The 18810-nt window shown below is 45.5% G+C and overlaps 1 protein-coding gene across 1 annotated transcript in view; it reads right to left on the reverse strand.

The window, feature by feature from the left end:
* Positions 1 to 17212, reverse strand: part of pex5lb (peroxisomal biogenesis factor 5-like b) — a 41279-nt gene extending 24067 nt beyond the window's left edge. The window contains exon 1 of the mRNA XM_030751040.1: positions 16979 to 17212. Coding sequence (XP_030606900.1) covers positions 16979 to 16993 — 15 coding nt within the window. The 5' untranslated portion in view covers positions 16994 to 17212. The remainder of the gene's footprint in view (positions 1 to 16978) is intronic.
* Positions 17213 to 18810: the final 1598 nt, after the last annotated feature.

An 18810-nucleotide genomic window follows, 5' to 3' on the forward strand; every position in this document is an offset into this window, starting at 1 on the left:
TTATTGTTAGACATGAATCTAACCAGAGGTTACAGCCCGACACCATCGCACATCGCTTCCATCCACCTCCATCGCTTTCCTGTTGCTGGCTCACAGCAGCGCGGGCACGAACGTTTCTCAGACTAACTTGTGTGGGCAGTCATGAATCTTCTTGGGTGGAAACATGAACACAGTTAATTCAGCTGCTTTAGCTTTATTGGTTTCAGCGTCTGAGAGGACAAAGTCTCAAAAAGTCCAACACAAAAAAATGCTTCCAAACGTCAGCAGGAACGTTTGGACTGTGAAATTCCAGCCTGATATTCATTTCCCTCTTTGTGCCCAGGAAAAGGAGGAAATCTTCTTCTCTGACCTGTTTAAGAGTCTTTCAGCTTTTTGAAGACTGAAAACACAACAAACACGCTGACATCACTAAATCATCTTTGTTTTTGCTGACATCGGTCCAAAGGTTACAGTGGACATCCAGTAAAACGTGCTAAACTTCAGGAAGCCTCTGACAGCAGCAGACTGCTCCTCTGAGCTTTCTCAGCGCCTCCGATTCGACGAACAAGGAAAGCAGCCGGAGCTCAATGACTTTGGTGCTGGCTTAAACAGCCAATGACAGCGTGGATGATGACGGCTCCCCAGGTGTGTATGAAGGTGTGGAAATGAGCACCTGGCTGGCAGCAATAAATGCCAAGAAGTGTGAGTTTCTCTCTGAACAGAGCAGAGTTGTGGCAGCTGAAGCAGAGCTGAAGGTCACAGGCCGGCGAGTGAGGCACGTGTGCTGGAGAGTAAACCTGCCAGAGGGGGCTGAAGGAGGGGCTCGGTGCTCACAGCTCCACTGCTATCAGTTTATGTGATTCATGAATTAAATGAAGGTGATCTGAGAAGATGTTTTTCATGTGAATAATTCTCAAATAATAAAAATCAGTTTGTCAGCAGCTGCAGAGCCTGGAGATACCTGAGGGATTCTAAATTCAGATCTGCTACACTGCTGGTCTGAAACCGCGAGGCTCGTCCACATTTATGTTATTATGTTTTTGTGGCTCAGAGCTCTTTAGAAAAGGCATTCAGATTAAATCTTAAATATAAGAAGAATTTTTACAATAATTTGTCTTTGTCCTTTTAGTTCATTTTGAGGCTGAAATAGAAAATGTGCACATTTATAATAAAGTTTATAGCGTGCGTGGGAATCACTGCAGGGCGACACGATCTATTTAATTCAGCCCTCTGAGGACAGACAGAAACGATATGTGAACGAGATCCACTCTTTGACGACTTTAGCTGCATAAAACGTGCTCACAGAGAGCAGGAGACTGAACAGATCTCTCTCTCAGCATCGCTCTGCTGCACGTGTGCAATAACCTGCATCGCAGCAGGCCGCGCCGCTCCATCCTGAAACACGTCAGGCTCGAATGGAAAGTGAACAGAACCTCAAACAGCTGGGTATCAAACCTGAGACCCTCAGAGCTCAGGAGGCTGAAAACAGCCGGACACGCAAACCCATTTAACCCATCAGTGACGCAGAAACACACCGACGCACGCTGCTTCAGCACACGCTCAGTGACAGCACGCAGCAGCTGGAGATGTTAAACCCACAGAGACCGGGCCCTCTGTGGAAAAACAGCTGTTTAACCTCCTCGACCCTCCACACTACAGCTGTACTGCAGACACTGCACTACAGAACACTCCAAACCACAAGAGTCATGTCAGATTCATCTGTGATCAGTACAGCTGCCACCTCAGCTTAAACATCTAGATCTTCACATACGGGTAGGTGACACAGGTAGCTCATGTGTGCCTGGAGGTCTCTAATCCAGACAACTTAATTTAAAGACTCTAAATACCAAAATACGGTGATGGAATCCATATCCAAGGATCAAGACATGGAAATCTAGCTGCAAGAGTAACTGTGGTGTGAGCCACTAAGACTGTAGTCTCAGACCAGGACCTGGCCCTGTTTCTTTGTGTTACAGCACAGCAGAGCCAGCAGCACAGGTATGACAGGTGAGTCCGTTCACCTGCCGCTGTTCGGATGTAGGAATCACGAGTCATGACGAGCATCAGCCGGCAGGGAAAGACGAGCCGACGGAGTGAAATGTGCCTCGGTGAACTCAGCGGGCAGGATGCTGTAATCAATAAAACATCATCTGCAGTTTTATTATTAGAGCGCAGCCGTGATGGAGGAGAGCAGCAGCATTCCTGCCCTCACTGGCATCTCCTCCCACCATTATTAATGAATGAATCACTCTGATGTCCTTTAATAGCCACGTCACATATTACACCATTTTACCTCCTGCTCCACCTCCTGACGGACACGTCTGAGGACAGTCCGCTGATGGAGGGTCTGATATGTTCACGTCTGCATCCCGAACCAAGAGGAAAAAAATAATCTGCTTCCTTGGAATTCTGCTTCACTGACAGGAAGTGACGAGCAGATGGCTGCACCGTGAATTCCAACATTTTCAATGAGTTGGATTTCCTCTGACGCTGACTTACCTGAACTGTGTGTGCCTGCTTGTTTCATTGAATCATGTAGTCAGGAAAACCTGCGCATGCAGGAATACTGAGCTCAGCAGCGGGCCCATCAGTGCTGCTGGGTCTGCTGAGCACGCTCACACTTCTATGTGAACCACAAACTGAAGTGAGCTCAGCAGGCAGCGCTGTGGGCAGCGTGCGCACAGAGCGAGTCTGATTTACTGTCAAAGACACAGTTTAGCTAAACCAGGGTTTAATTAAACTAAGCTTACGCTGACGAGAAGTCAGAGAAGATTCCGAGAGGCAGGAGTGGAGCTTCTTTCCTCTTCCATACTGTATTAAGTCCATTGGTTCATGATTACTGTGGTTATAAAATCTGCCCTCTATGCTGATTTTTTAAGCAACTTTTTAAATTAAGGATGCTTTTCAACCTTTGCACTGTGATTGGTCAGTTTTGGTGATGTCATTCTGCATAAGGGAGATGTTTTCTGCTCTCTCAGAGCTCAAAGAGCAGCTGAGAAACTAAAGTAACTAAAGTGCTGTTTTAAAGGAATACATGAAGTTACTTTTTCACAGAGTAGTTTACCACCATCAGCCATAACAGCTGCCCTCTGTGAGTGCAGTTATGCAGTAAGCATGTGAGCTGGGTGCTGTGACTCTACTGTGTTTCTACTGTTTCTGCTGTGTCTCCACTGTAAAGATCGAAGACACACAGTAGAGACAGAGAGTGTATCTGTCTCCATCTCCTCGCCGTCTGCTGTCTGTCTGTTTAATGTTCCCTCTCCCTCACTCTGTCACAGTCAGTCCTCCAGCTGAGTGTGTGTGCGTGTGTGTGTGTGTGTTGTGAAGATGCTGTCGGACTATAAATAACCTGCTGTTGTGCTGAGCAAACAGTCCTCCATCAGCAGAGTCCCAGCAGAGCTGAGCTCAGTGCTGCTGCAGCACATCCACCAACTCAGTCTGCAGCCAAACTACTACAGTACCACTACTACAGTACCACTACTACAGTACTCAGGCTCAGGTTTTTCCTGGGATGGGCCTTTGGAGGTGAACGTGTGTCAGTAAGTATAATGGCTGCATATAGTTAATAAGTCTGTTACTTGGAAAATTATGCTTTTCTGACTATTTGATAAATAGAATGGTCTAATATGTTTGAATAAATGACACCTGTTAAATAGATATATTCTTATAAATTTATCCTCGGGGAGGGGATTTTCCTTTGGTGCTTCCAAAAATTCCTCTTAACAGGAAAAAGCCTCGACACACTCCACAGTGCAGGATTTCACAGTGCTGCATGTGAGCAGCAGCAGGGACGGAGACGCTGCAGGTAAGAAGCAGAAACAGCAAACTGATGTCAGCTGTAGTTCTTCCCTGACTGAGCTGCTACCACAAGGAAGCCAATAAAGTCTTGACTGACGTGGACTCTGTCCAATCAGAAACCAGAAATAGTCCCCTCCCTCCTGTAAAGTTGTCTGCTGGCTCCAGACGAACTCCAACCGCCTTCATCCTGCAGCCCACAGTTAACTGTGCTGACGTGTGTCCACACTGCCTTCATAACAGAGGCTGGCAGGGTGGACAGAAGAAACTGTGAGGGTTCAAACGCTCCCAGGTTATGCTACCTGTGATTTTTAGATTTTAGATTCAAACAGCAGCTGCTGGTAAAAGTCATACAATACAAAGAGTCATCTCTCCCAATCCTACAAAATGACCTGAAAGTCATTTCTGGACTGAAGTGAAACAGCAACATGTCTCATCAGGCCTCAGAGGGACACCACAGTGTGTTTGCTGAGAGCAGTAAAACCCTCGAACACCCACAGAACGCCACACAGGTGGCTCAGTGACTGGAGACGAGCTGAACGATACTGAATCATAGTTCTTATCTGAGTCATTTTAACACACACAACCTCCCAGAGGTTACACCCATCAGACTCAGCAGGGTCCAACAGGAATCAGTCGCTAACCTGCCGGGTCTCTGTCTGCTGATTGGAGAAAACTTCATCATCTTTTTTAGTCAGACAGGTGAGTGTCGGTGAGGTGACACCTTCAGTGTCGGTAGAACAATAGTCAGTAAATAATGTGCAGATACAGGCGCGGCGGAGAAACCGTGCCAAGGACGTCAGCCGACCCCAGAGAGGTTCGATATTTATACCCTCCAATGATCCTGCAGCTCGACTGCTAATTAATCTTGTATGAGAGTTTCCCCCTGTGGTTCTCCATGCTTCACCCATACTGTAACTACAGTACAGGATGACTACAGGAGCCTGCAGAGGACATTAAGTGACAAACTGCCAACACGGTCTGGTTCAGGACATACGGAGGGTAAAAAAGAGGTTCTGCAGACTTTAACAGGTTTTTGAAGCTGGTAAATAAACGATGGGACACCGCTGACATTTCTACCATCTGATCATCAGCTCAGGATCACCGTGGACCTCCACAACACTAGCATCCACTCAGACCAATCCTGAAGCTGCTGTCTGAAGCTCTCCATCTCCAACAGGCCTCTAGAGTGAATCCTGCCACACATCCACACCCACTGATCTGCTCCCTGAGGACCTGTTCTGTTCTTTGGAGAATTGCAGTTATGTAATAATTGTATCCAGGAAAAGCACTTCTATGCTTTTTAGAAACCTAAACACCACAACAACTCATCCCGGTCTCTGAGGACGTTTCACTAACAGGACTTTGGCCTTATTTTAGACTTCACAGTTACACAGCCGGCTCCATCTCAGCTTAAGCTTTCTTCACACAGGCTGGGCTCTCATACAGAGCGCTTCAGAATAAAAGCCAGCAGCTTTCAACCAGTCCAGTTAAAGCAGTTCTGCTGTTTTCTTAAACGTCTTTCTCGACCGTGCTTCTTCATAGCAGTTTGTTCTTGTGCTGACTTTAGTGCTTTTCAGTGTTGGTAAAATTAATTTGTTTATCCTTCATATTTTTACACAAATTGCCAAGACAGGCATCGTGCTAAGCAACAGCCACATGTGCTATGAGAAAAACACGCATCGTGGTTCAAACTAAGGTGAAGCTTGGTTGGAGTAAAATCCATTTTAAAGGCTGATTTTTACAGCTGGGCCGAGATGACTTTGATTGTACCGCTTCACGAAATGTTTGCAGCTGGTTGGTTGTAGTTATTAGAAGCTGACGGCTGTGGTCAAACACCTCCATCTGCAGAGGATGGAATCAGGCTTCACTGCATCAGAGCAATGATGCTTTAAATACATCTAAATCACATCTTTGGGGTTGATCAGCGGTCAAAACAAGAACAAGTCGATCAGAACAAATGACTTTGGATGGCATTGGTGGGAAAACGGGGGAAGGCAGGGCTTCTCGTCACTTCACTGGTCTTGACAAATGTCTTTAATTCAGTAGCACTCTTTCGTTTGGAGTGCTGTTCAGCCATGTGATCTGCAGCGAAGGACAAAGACCTGAACAGACTCCAGCTCAGTCTGAAGATGGCAGACCTCTAACTGATAAACGTGAACCTTCCTCATGTTTCTCACCCATCTCCAGTTGCTCTTCTCTATGATGTCATTTCTTTTTCATGTTGTTGTCTTCAGAAAGACTCACAGATACTCCTGATGACAGCTGATGTAAAAAAAAAAACATCAGTTTGTCTTCTCCAAATGAAAGCCTGAGATTCGAACCCTCGTGATGGTGAAGGTATTTTCACTGCCTGGATCACAGCGGCCGGGTGATCACTGAGAGCTCAGACTCTTTCTAGATTTATCTCTAACTGCATCCCAGCTGTTTGTTTCTCTCTCACTCTGTGTGCAGAGGTGACGTCGTTTCAGAGGATTCATGAACACCTGAGACGGGACCTTGTAAACTCACATCTGTAACAGCACAGCGGACAACAGCACACTGCTCCGCTTAATGGACTGAAAACCACAGAATCCCACAGGGGGCTGTGTGTGTGTGCGCGCATGTGTGTGTGTGTGTGTGTGTGTGTGCGTGCGTGTGTGTGTGTGTGTGCGCGTGTGCGTGTGTGTTGAACACATTCTGCACTACCAAAACTTCACCTTCATTAATATTAATGACCAAACGTAACCCATCACACACCACAGGTGGAGGAAAAGGGCGACAGGCCCAGCACCCCAGGACAGGAGATCTGTCACTGAGCGCGCTCCTTTCATTACATAAAAACAAAAGCTGAGTCAAATATATTCAGTGTGTAAATAGCTCCACACTGCTCGGTGTCTGACGTTTTACTCTCTGTCAGTTCTGAATATTTATACAGATAAATAACTGTGAAGCGAAAAGTTGCTAAAGACTCGCCTTCATTCCCCTCTTTGCTTCACTAAACACATATTTGGTATTACAGGATTCAGAAAGTCCTCATCTTTGCCAAAATTATCTCAAATATTTTGCACGAGATCACCAAACAGTACAGGTGTTTGAGGTTCTCCTGTAACTAGTCAACTAGCTGTTCTGCACAACAGGAAAGCTGTTCAGCTGAACTAAATATTCATATTTTATTAATCCACAATCCCAGACTCTGAAATCCTACGCAGCCACCTGCCACCAGATGGCGCTATATGCTGCGCTCCATTTACCTCAGACTTGAACACTGGAACTCGGGAATGATGTCACTTCTGAGGCGAGTGCATTCCAGTAGTCAAGTTGGAAAAGCAAGGAAAAATCCAGATTTGCTGCTTCTTAGTGAGCCGTTCGTGCATCACTAGCAACACAGCACAATGCTGCAGCACATTCATGGACAGAGCTGAGCAGCGGTCTGTTCAGCATGTCTCAGTCATATAACATCTAAGTGCTTTCTATCTAACACTCACATAAAATCACACTCCGATGAACACACGGGTTCAGTATCTTGCCCAAGGATAATTTAGCTTGCAAAATGGAGCAGCCAGGAATCAAACCACCAACCTTCCAATGACATGCTCTACCTCCTGAGGCACATGCATCTGGATCTTCAGCTGATTCATCTACTGTTCACTGAAGCCTCATCAGAAATGGTCTCAGTGGAAGGGCCGCTGTCAGGAAGTCATTCTTAGAAACAGGGAGGAAAGGCTGAGGTCTGCCACGTTAGACAAGAACTGGACTGAACATCAGTGGAACAGGTCTGACAGAGCGATGGATCTAAATATGAAACTTTGGGTTCAAATCATCATTACGGAGGAGGTCAGGAGAGGTCCAACAGTGAGTGTCTGCAGCCAACTGTGAAACACGGTGGAGGCTCTGTCATGGTTTGGGCTGCATTTCAGCCAGCAGTGTTGGAGATCTTGTCTAAATTGATGGAATTATGAACTCACTGCTGTTAGGTTCGGACCACCGTTAAATAAAGAAAGACACAGAAACCCGTAGTTGATCTTTTAACCTGCAGGGAGAGTCTCCGTCAGCCAACACGCGTGTGTGTATGTCTGAGGGAGAGTCTGAACCTTCTTCCTGCTTGGCTCTTTTATTTTAGCATCATGTGAGTTTACACAAAGCTCAGGTAACAACATCACTCACTTCACATGATGAAATCACATATGTTTACACAAAGCTCAGGTAACAACATCACTCACGTCACATGATGTAATCATGTATGTGTATGTGGGTGTGTGTGTGTGTGTGTGTGACGTCAGGAAACAGGCGTTACCTGCTTTCCTCACCTGGAGGGTCCAGGTGTGTATGAGTATGTTTTGTGCTTACAATCTGATGGTCATGTGCATGTTTATGATAAACACATTGTGATACATAGAAAAACAGTTAAGCGTTTATCTATTCTAACAACTGCCAGTGCAGCAAAAACAAACCAGGAATACTACCAGTCATGGCCTGGCCTCCCCAGAGCCCGGAGCTCAGCATTACTGAAGCAGTGTGGGATCATCCTGACAGAGAACAGAACAAAAGGCAGCAACATCCAAAGAAGAGCTTTGAATGTCCTTCAAGAAGCCTGGAGAACTTTTCCTGAATACTGCTTAAAGAAATGACAGAAAGCTGCCTCAGAGAATTCAGGCTGTGCTGAAGAATAAAGGAGCCACCCCCCCACCCACCCCCACAACCCTGAACAGGATAAGCAGAAGAAAATGGATGGATGGATGGATGGATGGATGGATGGATGGATCCTGTGTTTTCATGTATGTCTGCACGTTTCAATGAATCCCTGCACCTATTTCCCACTTTCCTCGCAGCATATAAAGAAATGATGGAAGGTTCAAGACTTTTGCACAGTACTGTACATTAGTCCTTCTAAGTAGTTTTAAACGTGAGCTCTTTGCTGACCTGCAGCCTCTTCACTGTGTAATTAGAGCCCCACGAAGCTGCTCTCTGATGCTCTCAGTCTCCTCAGAAAGCTCTGATCCTCTCGTTCCTCACATTCACATTGGTAATGAGCCCGGACGTAACCTTTCTCCTGCTGAGAGCCCTCCCAAAATATTAAAGCTACTCTGCAGAGGTGGGTGGATAGTCTCATCCACAGTGAGATGAGAGGATGAGAAACACTGAGGGGGAAACGCTTTTTTTGGAGAGGACCAATCCTCTTCCTGAGGACTCCTGGGTCGTCCTCTGAGACCGTATGATGTCAACCCTGATGACACACCAAGCCGTAAACTTTGTTCTGTTAGACTCTTGCTGCTCTGACATTGGAAAGACGAAACATGAGAGGGCCTGAGGTGATCCACCTGCAGTTCATCTCAGAGCAGTGGTGGTCTCCTTGCACTGGCACAAAACTAAACAGTCCACTAATCAGCTCTTTCAGCCTTTCTCCAGACTCATCGGAGGATGAATCCGACCACAACATCACTTCTGAGTACAAATGGCGCTGCGGTGGGACCACCTTCTTCAAGGCATGTGGGACAGATATGGGATCTATTGGTGGCATAAACATCAAAAGGAAAGAAGCCCTTGAAGGCAGTTACCATTAAGGAGTCCCCCCTGCACCACACCTACAGGACAGACTTCCAGCTAACAGAATCATGAAGTGCACACAGTTAGGTTTTCTTAGTGGTGGTGAGGAAGTTCGTGCAAAATGAAGCACACGCACACTTTTTGCATTGAATAATTAAAAATAAATAACAAAGTCATTGATCGGCGGACTCTCAGTGAGTCTCTCCTCCCTCAGCTGGATGGACTCCACCTCCTCCATCATGGACTGCAGCTCCTTGTCCTGGTTCTGCTCTGCAGGCTGAGGGAGCTCCATGCACCTCCACCTCCACCTGCAGATTCTGGTTAGTGACCCTCGAGCTCACAGCTTCAGAGCAGAATGAGGACTACCAGCTGGGTGGATGCTTCAGCAGCCGTACAGGCTGCCGAGTGAGATCGAGGAACGTCACAACAGCGACCCGAGCGGCGAGCCGGATGGAGGGAGACGGGACGGGCTGGGGTTAGCAAATGTCAAACATAAAAGGGAGGACATTTCGTGTTCGTCATTTGGATGGTGACGTTCTCTCAGTCAGATAAAAAAATCATTGTTAAATGCTTAAATGAGTCACCATAAATATGTGTACGGAGCACCGAGGGAAACCCTGTGAGTGAGAACAGGTTATAGCAAAGGTCTTTGACCTGAAGCTCACAGAGCAATATTACAGTGTCTTTGTTGTAAACATGAGTGGAAGTAGGTTTATAATAAAATTATGATGTGAATTTTGTTATTATTTTAGTCAGGACAGATATCTTTTTCATACACTTTAAAAGGAACGTTATCGTCCCCTGACAGAAACAAACCAAATGAAACAGAGCCGTCTGAGCCAGATTCAATTTCTAGAGTTCCTCCCCTAATTCCTTCCTGTCTCCTCCCAGCATGACTGGCTCTGGTTTTCCCTGATTCAGCAGGTGGAAACACGAGGAGCGCATCTCCAGTAATTCTGAGACTTTATGTTTCCTCTAACAGGAATATACATCGTGCCGCCCGGAACGCCGCTCAGCTGACAAAGGACGAGTCAGCACTTGAGTGTGATGGATCTGAGCTCTGCAGCAGAGCTGGAGCTCAGCATCGCTCCTCACAGAGGCAAGTCTAAAACTTCAAAAAGGACCCTGAAGGTCAGAGGTCACAATCAGCGCAGGAGCCAAAAATAAAGTATCAACATGAACTTTGTCCTTTTATTGAGAATTCATCAAACGAGATCATCTTTCTTGTGTTCTACCTTTCAGAATAAATGCATTTAATATTCTTCCTTGTGGCATGAAGCTAAAGATGCTGCAGAGCTGCGAGAGGCGAAGACTCCGAGTCCAGCCTGCGTCAGACGCGTCACATCAAAGCTTTTTATCTGCACTTTGTTCAGCACATCAAAGTCTTCACAGCTGCCTCCACTCTTCGTCCTGATTTCTCTTCCTGTTGTTTCCGTGGATTTCAGCGTCTCTCTGGACAAAACAAGCTGAACATCTGGGCTGGGCTGGATCTCTGTCAGTCACATCTGGGTAGAACGGTCCACCTTCCAGCTTCTTCAGCTCAGTTTCTCCTTCTGGCCGCTTTTACCAAAGTTCAGCGATCGACTGACCAGGAAAAGGTAATTATGCACATAATAAAAGCTATTTGAGTGTGAATCCTATGGAACTCTTTTTATTTAGGTGAGCGGACACAAACGAGCACCTTCACAGAGCATGCTCAGTGAGCAGCGTGGGTGTGCACTCGGTAATGGAGGCTTTACGATCCACCGCCACATCAGGCTTTTAATGTGGAGGAGCTTCCAGGAGAACACAGAGTGAAGGAAGGATCCACAAGCCCCACCCATAACACTGGCACCGGCTGCAGTTAATTATTAAAATCAATTTACTTTTTGAGGGTTTTTTTTCGCTGACATCAGATGTCCCCCAGAACAGGAAGAAAAGTGAAGAACACTGATGTGAAAGCTCAGATGGACGCACAGAGGTGCTTTTCCTGCGGCAGGTGGTCCAGTCGATCCAGGTGACGAAAAAGTCAGTAAGAAACAGGAATAAGAAACATTAAATCATAATAAACATAAACCACTGAGAACACTGTCTCTGGCTCTGATCAGCATCACGATGGTCAGAACCAGCTCGCCTGAGAGTTTTAGTAGACGCACCTACGGCATCGATTTGAACATCCTGGGTCACATAGTTGTCACCCTGCTGGGCAGGCGGGGTGACTCCTCGGCCTTTATAGGCTGAGGAGTAAAAATGAAGATAAAAGTAAGGAACCTGAAAATGACCACTGTGGCCGACGAGTTATTAAGCACCTTTCTGCTCTGAGCACTCAAAGAGCCACATTCACCCATTCACACAGCACTTTATCCCGTGCTCACACTGTGGCGTTCAGCATCTGATCCAAAGACACCGCACCTGCATGAAGGCGAGTTACAAACATGCCGTCATTGTACACAAACGACACAAATGCAGGAGCGCAGAGAGACGGGCGTGGAAGGTTCTGGATTATGAAATCTTGTCTGAATGAATGTCTGCAGTTATAATCGTTTGGGATTTTACATTATAGCTGAGTTTTATTTCACTGTAACTTTTTTCTCTCTTATTCATTAGTTTTTAAAGCTAATTTATTTTTAGTTTAATGCTTATTTTTAATTTAGTTTTCATTAGTTTTAGTTCTTCATACTTTGTCAGGCCCAAGATTCAAGGTGCAACAAATGTATCTGTGCATCCCCCCACGTCCTGAGTATTAACCAGCCAGCAGTTATTCTTCCATGATGGTTGTCACCTTTCTGTGATGCTGGTTCTCTGTCGGAGCTGCTCAGTTGCTACTTTTCCACCGATGCTCGTGCCAGTGCTGGTGTCGGTTTCAATGAACCGGCGAAACACAGCTTTTCCACCGCGCTTTGTGAACTGAACTTTACGTATGAGTGTGGGCGGGTCCTCGCCTCCCCTTTTTTGTGCAGCAAATACGTTTTACGGTCCAAACCAAACTACTGCAGCATCTGTGTGCAGCACAGAGGGAAACAGACAGCGATTACAAGCAAGACCACAACAAGACCACAACAAGACGAGGACAAATTTGTGTCCTTTTATCTGTGATATGAACTGATACAAAGCAGCAAGTTCAGCCTTAAGGCCCAACCTAATTCACAGCCGTGAAAATCGCATCGCTTTTCTCATGCAATACACACCCAGCAGCGAAACAGCGGTAGAAAACTTGATGTTGAGACGGCAGAGTCACGCCCTTCTGCCACTTTCGTCACATGTTCTTAGTTCCAGACCAGCTAGCTTCCGGGGCCGAGTTGAACCCGTTTTTCAGCCGAGCACCACTGAACGGTTCAAATACCGGCACCCAGTCAGTGAGAAAGAGGCCAGAGACACTAGCTCGGTCAGATACTCACTAATTAGACTTCTGCACTGGGTCTTTGTGGAGCCTAGGTACACAACCTACCAGCAGTTATGCTCGTGTGAGCTGCATTATGTGTGTTAATTACCTCGTGGTTGTGTGCTGGTGTTTTAAATGCTGGCCGACAGAAACAAAGTATGCTGGGACATTTCCCCTCCGTGGTCCTCGCTCTTTGTGGTCAGATTTATTTTTCCACTTTGTTTATTCCCTCACATGCATCACACACACACACACACACACACACACACACACACACACACACACACACACACACACACACACACATACACACACACACACACAAAGACTGATTTCATATCAGTCCACAAGGCTTTTAAATAAACTGACAAACACAGAAATGAAGTCATTTTATCAGTAATTTCAGTTTGTTTTTGTTGGTTTTGTAAACTAAATAAAGTTTCAGTTAGTTATCGTTTTTTCCTTTTAATTATCAGTTTCATTTATTTCAGTTAAAAAAATGTTTTTTCAGTTTCAGTTTTTATTATTTCGTTCGTTTTTATTAACGATAATAATCTTGCCTCTAAAACATCTAAGGACACGATTTTCTGCACAGCTCAGCAGTTTATTGAGTCTTTCTGCTGATCCCTCTCCGGGATGAGTCTATTCGCTGGTATTCGAATGCACTTTTCTTCCCTAATATAAAACATTACTTTTATTTAACTTTAAGCTATTATTGGTGCTTCTGAGATGAAGAAGTGTCCTAATTCTGTCTTTAAAGATGATGTTTCACTGGAGGAAAAGGAAACCTCTGGGCCAAACGAGAAGTCTGAACATGGAGCTGAATCTGTTTGGAAATGATGAAAGGAGCAGCGGGCGCGATGCTTCGTCACTGCCAAGTAATTAAATCATAAATCTGCCGATGCTGCGGCTGCTTCATGACTGTCGACCAATGAGAACCCGCACGTCATTTAGCCCTGAAGGTTACAAAGCCGAGTCCCTGCAGGAGCATTACAGGAACATCACAGGAAGATTCACACCATTACATCCATCTCCTTTCTTCTCTTTTCTTTATCCAGGCCGAAGGCATCCTTCTCCCAGACACCTGCTCCAGCTCTTCTGGAGTGGACACTGAGGTGTTCCCAACCCAGATGAGAGATGTAATCTCTGCAGCAGGTCCTGGGGCTGCCCCAGGGTCTCCTCCCACTTGGACATGACACACCTCAGCTTGGAGGGTCCAGGAGGGGTCCCGCGCAGAGGCTGAAGCACCTCAGCTGGATCCTCTCAGAGCTCCTCACCCTGTTTCTAAGGCTGAGCCCACACAGCCTACAGAGGAAGCTCATTTCATTCAGTTATAACTGAACACTCAGCTGTGACATCTGGTTCCATCACCATGTTATTAAGAGAGATTTAAAGAACCAAAAGAATCCATAAGGTTATAATAACGACAGAGTGATGAGAGTCTGCAACCGTAACGCTACAAAAGCTTCAGGGAGACAATCACACAGTTATTGTTACCATACCCCAGTTACCTTTTTAATCTGATGGTTTGTTCAGATCACACGCCGCCTCATTACAAACTAATTCTATGCAAAGATGCACAGAAGATCTACGCAAAATCACTTTTCCCACAAATGTTGGAACAATCAGCCCAAGGCCGCAGACACAACAATTTCAATATAACAAAAATCAAACTGCAGTCCTCATATCTGCACACATCCACGCCCCATGAAACTGTTCACAAACACCTGCAGCTGCTCCGCTCTTCCCACCTCATATACGTAACACTCAGGTAAAGAGTAAATACAAAAGTTTGCCACCTAGTGGCCGGAGGTGTAAAACACCCATCCATCCATCCATCCATTCGTCTTCTTCTGCTCGTCTCATTCCGGGTCACTGGAGCCTCTTCCAGCTGTCACAGGGTGACCCTGTTGACCCTGAACAGGTCACCGGTCTCTGGCAGGGAAACCTAGAAACCCAACAACTGACCTGCCCTTGGACTTGTGGGAAGAAGAACATGGACACTCCACACAGAGTGAGCCTGGCTGAGGTGAGGCAGCAGTGCTAACCACTGCACCACTGTGCCGTTTAAACGCAGCACCCAAAACGGGCTCCGACAGCCGCTGCTGGTGAGTCCATGCAGGATGGAAATCACTTCATGGAAACAAAGGAAGGAAGTGATTCCCTGCTGGCTGTCGGAGCAAAGAGCTGCTACGTGATTCACATGGCTGCTCAACAGTTCAGATTCCAGGCGTTAAACACCAGAGGCTGCAAAAGTACACAAGTTCTGCACTCAAATAGAAGTACAGAAAAAAATACTCTGGTAAAAGTACTGATTCAACTTTTTACTCAAGTAAGACCGAAAAAGTACAGGCTCTGAAATTAGTAAAGAAAGTAAGAAAGTAAAAGTAGCTTTCTGGAAGATGTTTCTTTCTATTTTTGTGCAACGCTAACTGAACCTTGTGCTATATTAATATAATAATAATATTATTACGTGAGAATACAAACTTTATTTCAATCCAAATTCTAATTCTAATGAACTTGAATCTGTCATGTAGAGCATGAGCAGAAAAAAAAGAGAATTTAAAATGTCTCTATTGGCTGTTACCTACATTGGCTGTTACCTACTAAACAAAACATGAGCACAGTCAGGGGTCACAGTGGACTGAGCGGGCGGGGGGGACCCCAAGATCCGCTGTAGTGGGGAAAAGAGTCACAATCATTTCTATTGTAGCGCCAGCAGGTTTTCTTTGTGTGCAGGCTGCGATCAGCTGACCTGCGCTGCTGCTCTTTGTGGATCTACACATCTGGAGCTGATTTCCATCCCTACACTGATGACATACAGTTCATACTGTCTTTATACTCACTGTATACAGTTGGTATAAAGGTTGAATTCCATGAATAAATTTAAGGCTCATCAGTTTAAATTCAAACTCATCTGCACTGATGTAACCGTGAACCCCACAGCCACGGGCTCCAGCCCAGCACAGAGCTTTACTGTAGACTCACCACAGTACTGCAACCTGACCTGTTTATCCTGCACTAAACTGCAGTATTTTCATGCAACCTTTGAATAACAAAAAGTTAGCGTACCTCAGTTTGTTTTGCAGGATGTTTCACAGTATGAAAAATCATAACTTTACGTCATAAACAGATCCAAGATCTGATGTTAAAATGTAAGCTTTAAACTTCCAGGTTATCAGATCTCCCTGTGCGGTCCTTCCCTTCAAATCTAACCTCTCTGCTTCCTCTCCTGTCCTCTTTCTTCCATCTTTCTCCATCTCTGAGTGAACTTCTTTCTCATCCTGGGAAATACAGCAGCTGGACCTTCAGCTCGCAGACACACTTTGTGACAGACTGCACAAAAACTGTTTGTGTGTTTGCTGATATTTGCTAAGCTGATAGAAACGTTGCATTTGAAATTACCTGCTACAGCATGTTACTCCCTCTATGCTCTTCTTCTGCAGCGCTAGCACGATGCTGAAGTACCGCAACCACAACTTACAGACACCTGCACTCGGTCCCACTGTAACCCCTGAGTGCAGCGCTATAAATAATGCATACATTATATGGTTATGCCTCTTTTATCTTTTTGTATGCCCATAAGCCCCGGTGATGGAGGATACACAGATAAGACCGGCTTTTCTGATGTCTGAAGGCAGTGACGGGAAATAAAAACTCCACTCAGAATTGTTAAACCTAAACTAACGAGTCTGGAAATGTGAGGAATAAAATGTACAGATATCTGAAAATTCTAATTAAGTGCAGTAATGAAGTATTTGTACTTTGTTACTTCCCACCTCTGTTAAACATAATGTTAAACATAAATAACCTGAAGCTGAGCTGGGACAGTTCATATCAAAGCTGCTCTGCATCAGAGGGACAAACCTGAGCCCTGCAGTTAGATTTCATGGAGAAAAGAGCAAAAAGGATTCATCTGGATACATCCTCATCTCTCATCCCTCAGTCAGAGCAAACTCCACCTGAAGCTCCTCACATGTTTCTGGCTGAGTGTCTCCTACAAGAAGACGGGGGAAGCTCACATCCTCCCTGCGGTTACAACGTGCACTGATTGGCTGATTTTCCGTTTCCGTTCCTGATTAGATCCCTGGTTCTAATATGAGCTTTTTGTGCATCATTTCCATGAAAACAAAGTGATGAATAAAATGTAAATATCGGCTCTTTTTCTTTAAAAAATAAGAGTGCTACTTCGATAAAGCAGGAAATGCTGCCGCAGGTTTAGCTGCAGCTTGAATGCATCTCTGCGTGCTTCGGAGTCCCGCAGCGAAATCAAGGTTGTGGTTGATAATGTGAGTTTAAACTCAGGTAACAGCTCACCTGAACCTGGTACATGTCTCTGAGTCAGTCCGCTCGGTTCTCCGCCGTTCAGCGGGACGAAGCTGGAGGCGTAGCCACCAGGAGTGCAATCAAAACCGGGTTCAGTAGGACAAACGGCGCGGTGTCCCTCAGCTCTGAAACGCCTGAAAAAGCGCAGAAAGCTCCGCTCTGTCCGGCCCGTCCGAGCGCTGCGGGCTCCGGTCCTCATCTCACTCCGCTCCGGCGTAGGGAGGCACGAAGGTAAGCCGAACAGAGCCGAGCAGCTCCGAGGAGCTCCGAGATCAAGGTACGCGAGCAAAGACGCCCACTTCCTATCAGCGCTTTCACAGTAAAAGTCACAACAAAATAATGGCCGGCAGCTGAGAAAGTGTTTGAAATGAAAATAATGAAAAAGTTTCAGGTCTTGAAAGTTTTTGAGGATCTCTGAAGAGCCTGGAATGAAGGTCTCTAACATACACAACTGTATGTTAGAGATCGTTACCATGAAACATTCAGTTGTGTTTTAATCATTTTAGATATAAGCGACTGAGCGGTTTTGTTTCACATTAATATGAGGAAAAGGTGTTCTCACGTTTTAGCTTCCATTTAAATGCACTTTTATCAGAGAGCGAACCCTGAAACAGTGCTGCTGTCTCAACTGCAAATAATACAAAGCAGTGATTTGTGAAGCTCATATTTTATTCACAGTAGAACATTAAAAACATAACATATAGAATTTAAAATCCTTCTCCTCACATAGTTCTTGAACAATCAGGCTCCATCTTATCTCAAAGACCTCATAGTCCCATATCACCCCAACAGAGCACTTCGCTCTCAGACTGCTGGCTTACGTGTGGTTCCTCAGATACTTAAGAGTAGAATGGGAGGCAGAGCCTTCAGCTTTCAGGCCCCTCTTCTGTGGAACCAGCTTCCAGCTTGGATTCAGGAGACAGACACCCTCTCTATTTTTAAGATTAGGCTTAAAACTTATAGTTAGGGCTCGATCAGGTGACCCTGAACCATCCCTTAGTTATGCTGCTATAGGCCTAGGCTGCTGGGGGGTTCCCATGATGCACTGAATATTTTATTGTCATTCACATCTTTTTTACTATGTTTATACCCCACTCTGCATTCAGTCATTGGTTATTATTAATCTCTGCCTCTCTTCCTCAGTGTGTCTTTTGTCCTGTTTCTCTCTCCCCTCTCAGCAGATGACCCCCCCTCCCTGGTTCTGCTGGAGGTTTCTTCCTGTTAAAAGTCGAGTTTTTCCTTCCCACTGTCACCAAGTGCTGCTCATAGGGGGTCATTTTTAATGTTGTGTTTTCTCTGTAATTATATGCTATATAAATAAAATTGGATTAGATAGCTGAATATGGATATCTTGCATTTATTTTATAACATTATACTACAGTATGTATTTCTAACTAACCAGGTGGCTCACTATCTTTTATCCCTTGACAATAGTTTCTTTTTTTTAACCTGTCCTGTCCGGCGGCATAAGCAAAATGCAAAAAGAACCCCAGAAAACCAGCTACGATGGACAGCCGCCCCCACCAAAGGCCAGCACAGTCTGTTTCCTACACCCTTGGACTGGGTGTAGGGAACAGGGTTGTGAAAAGACCTGCCTGCTCCCCTCCCCACTCATCTGGGAGGTGAAATGTTGGGTGCATGTGTCAGAATATGTGAGTGTATGAGGTGTATAAAATGAGTATACCTGTATGAAAACTAGAATTGAGGGGACAGATACCTGATGAGCACCCACCTGCCAATCAGCAGTGCTCATCCACCCCCACTCCCCAAAACCCACACAGCCGGGTTCCCAGTCATGGATTAAGCATGGTCCTAGACTAAAA

Source organism: Archocentrus centrarchus, chromosome 17 (genome assembly GCF_007364275.1).
Source record: "Archocentrus centrarchus isolate MPI-CPG fArcCen1 chromosome 17, fArcCen1, whole genome shotgun sequence".
Taxonomy (NCBI): Eukaryota; Metazoa; Chordata; class Actinopteri; order Cichliformes; family Cichlidae; genus Archocentrus; species Archocentrus centrarchus.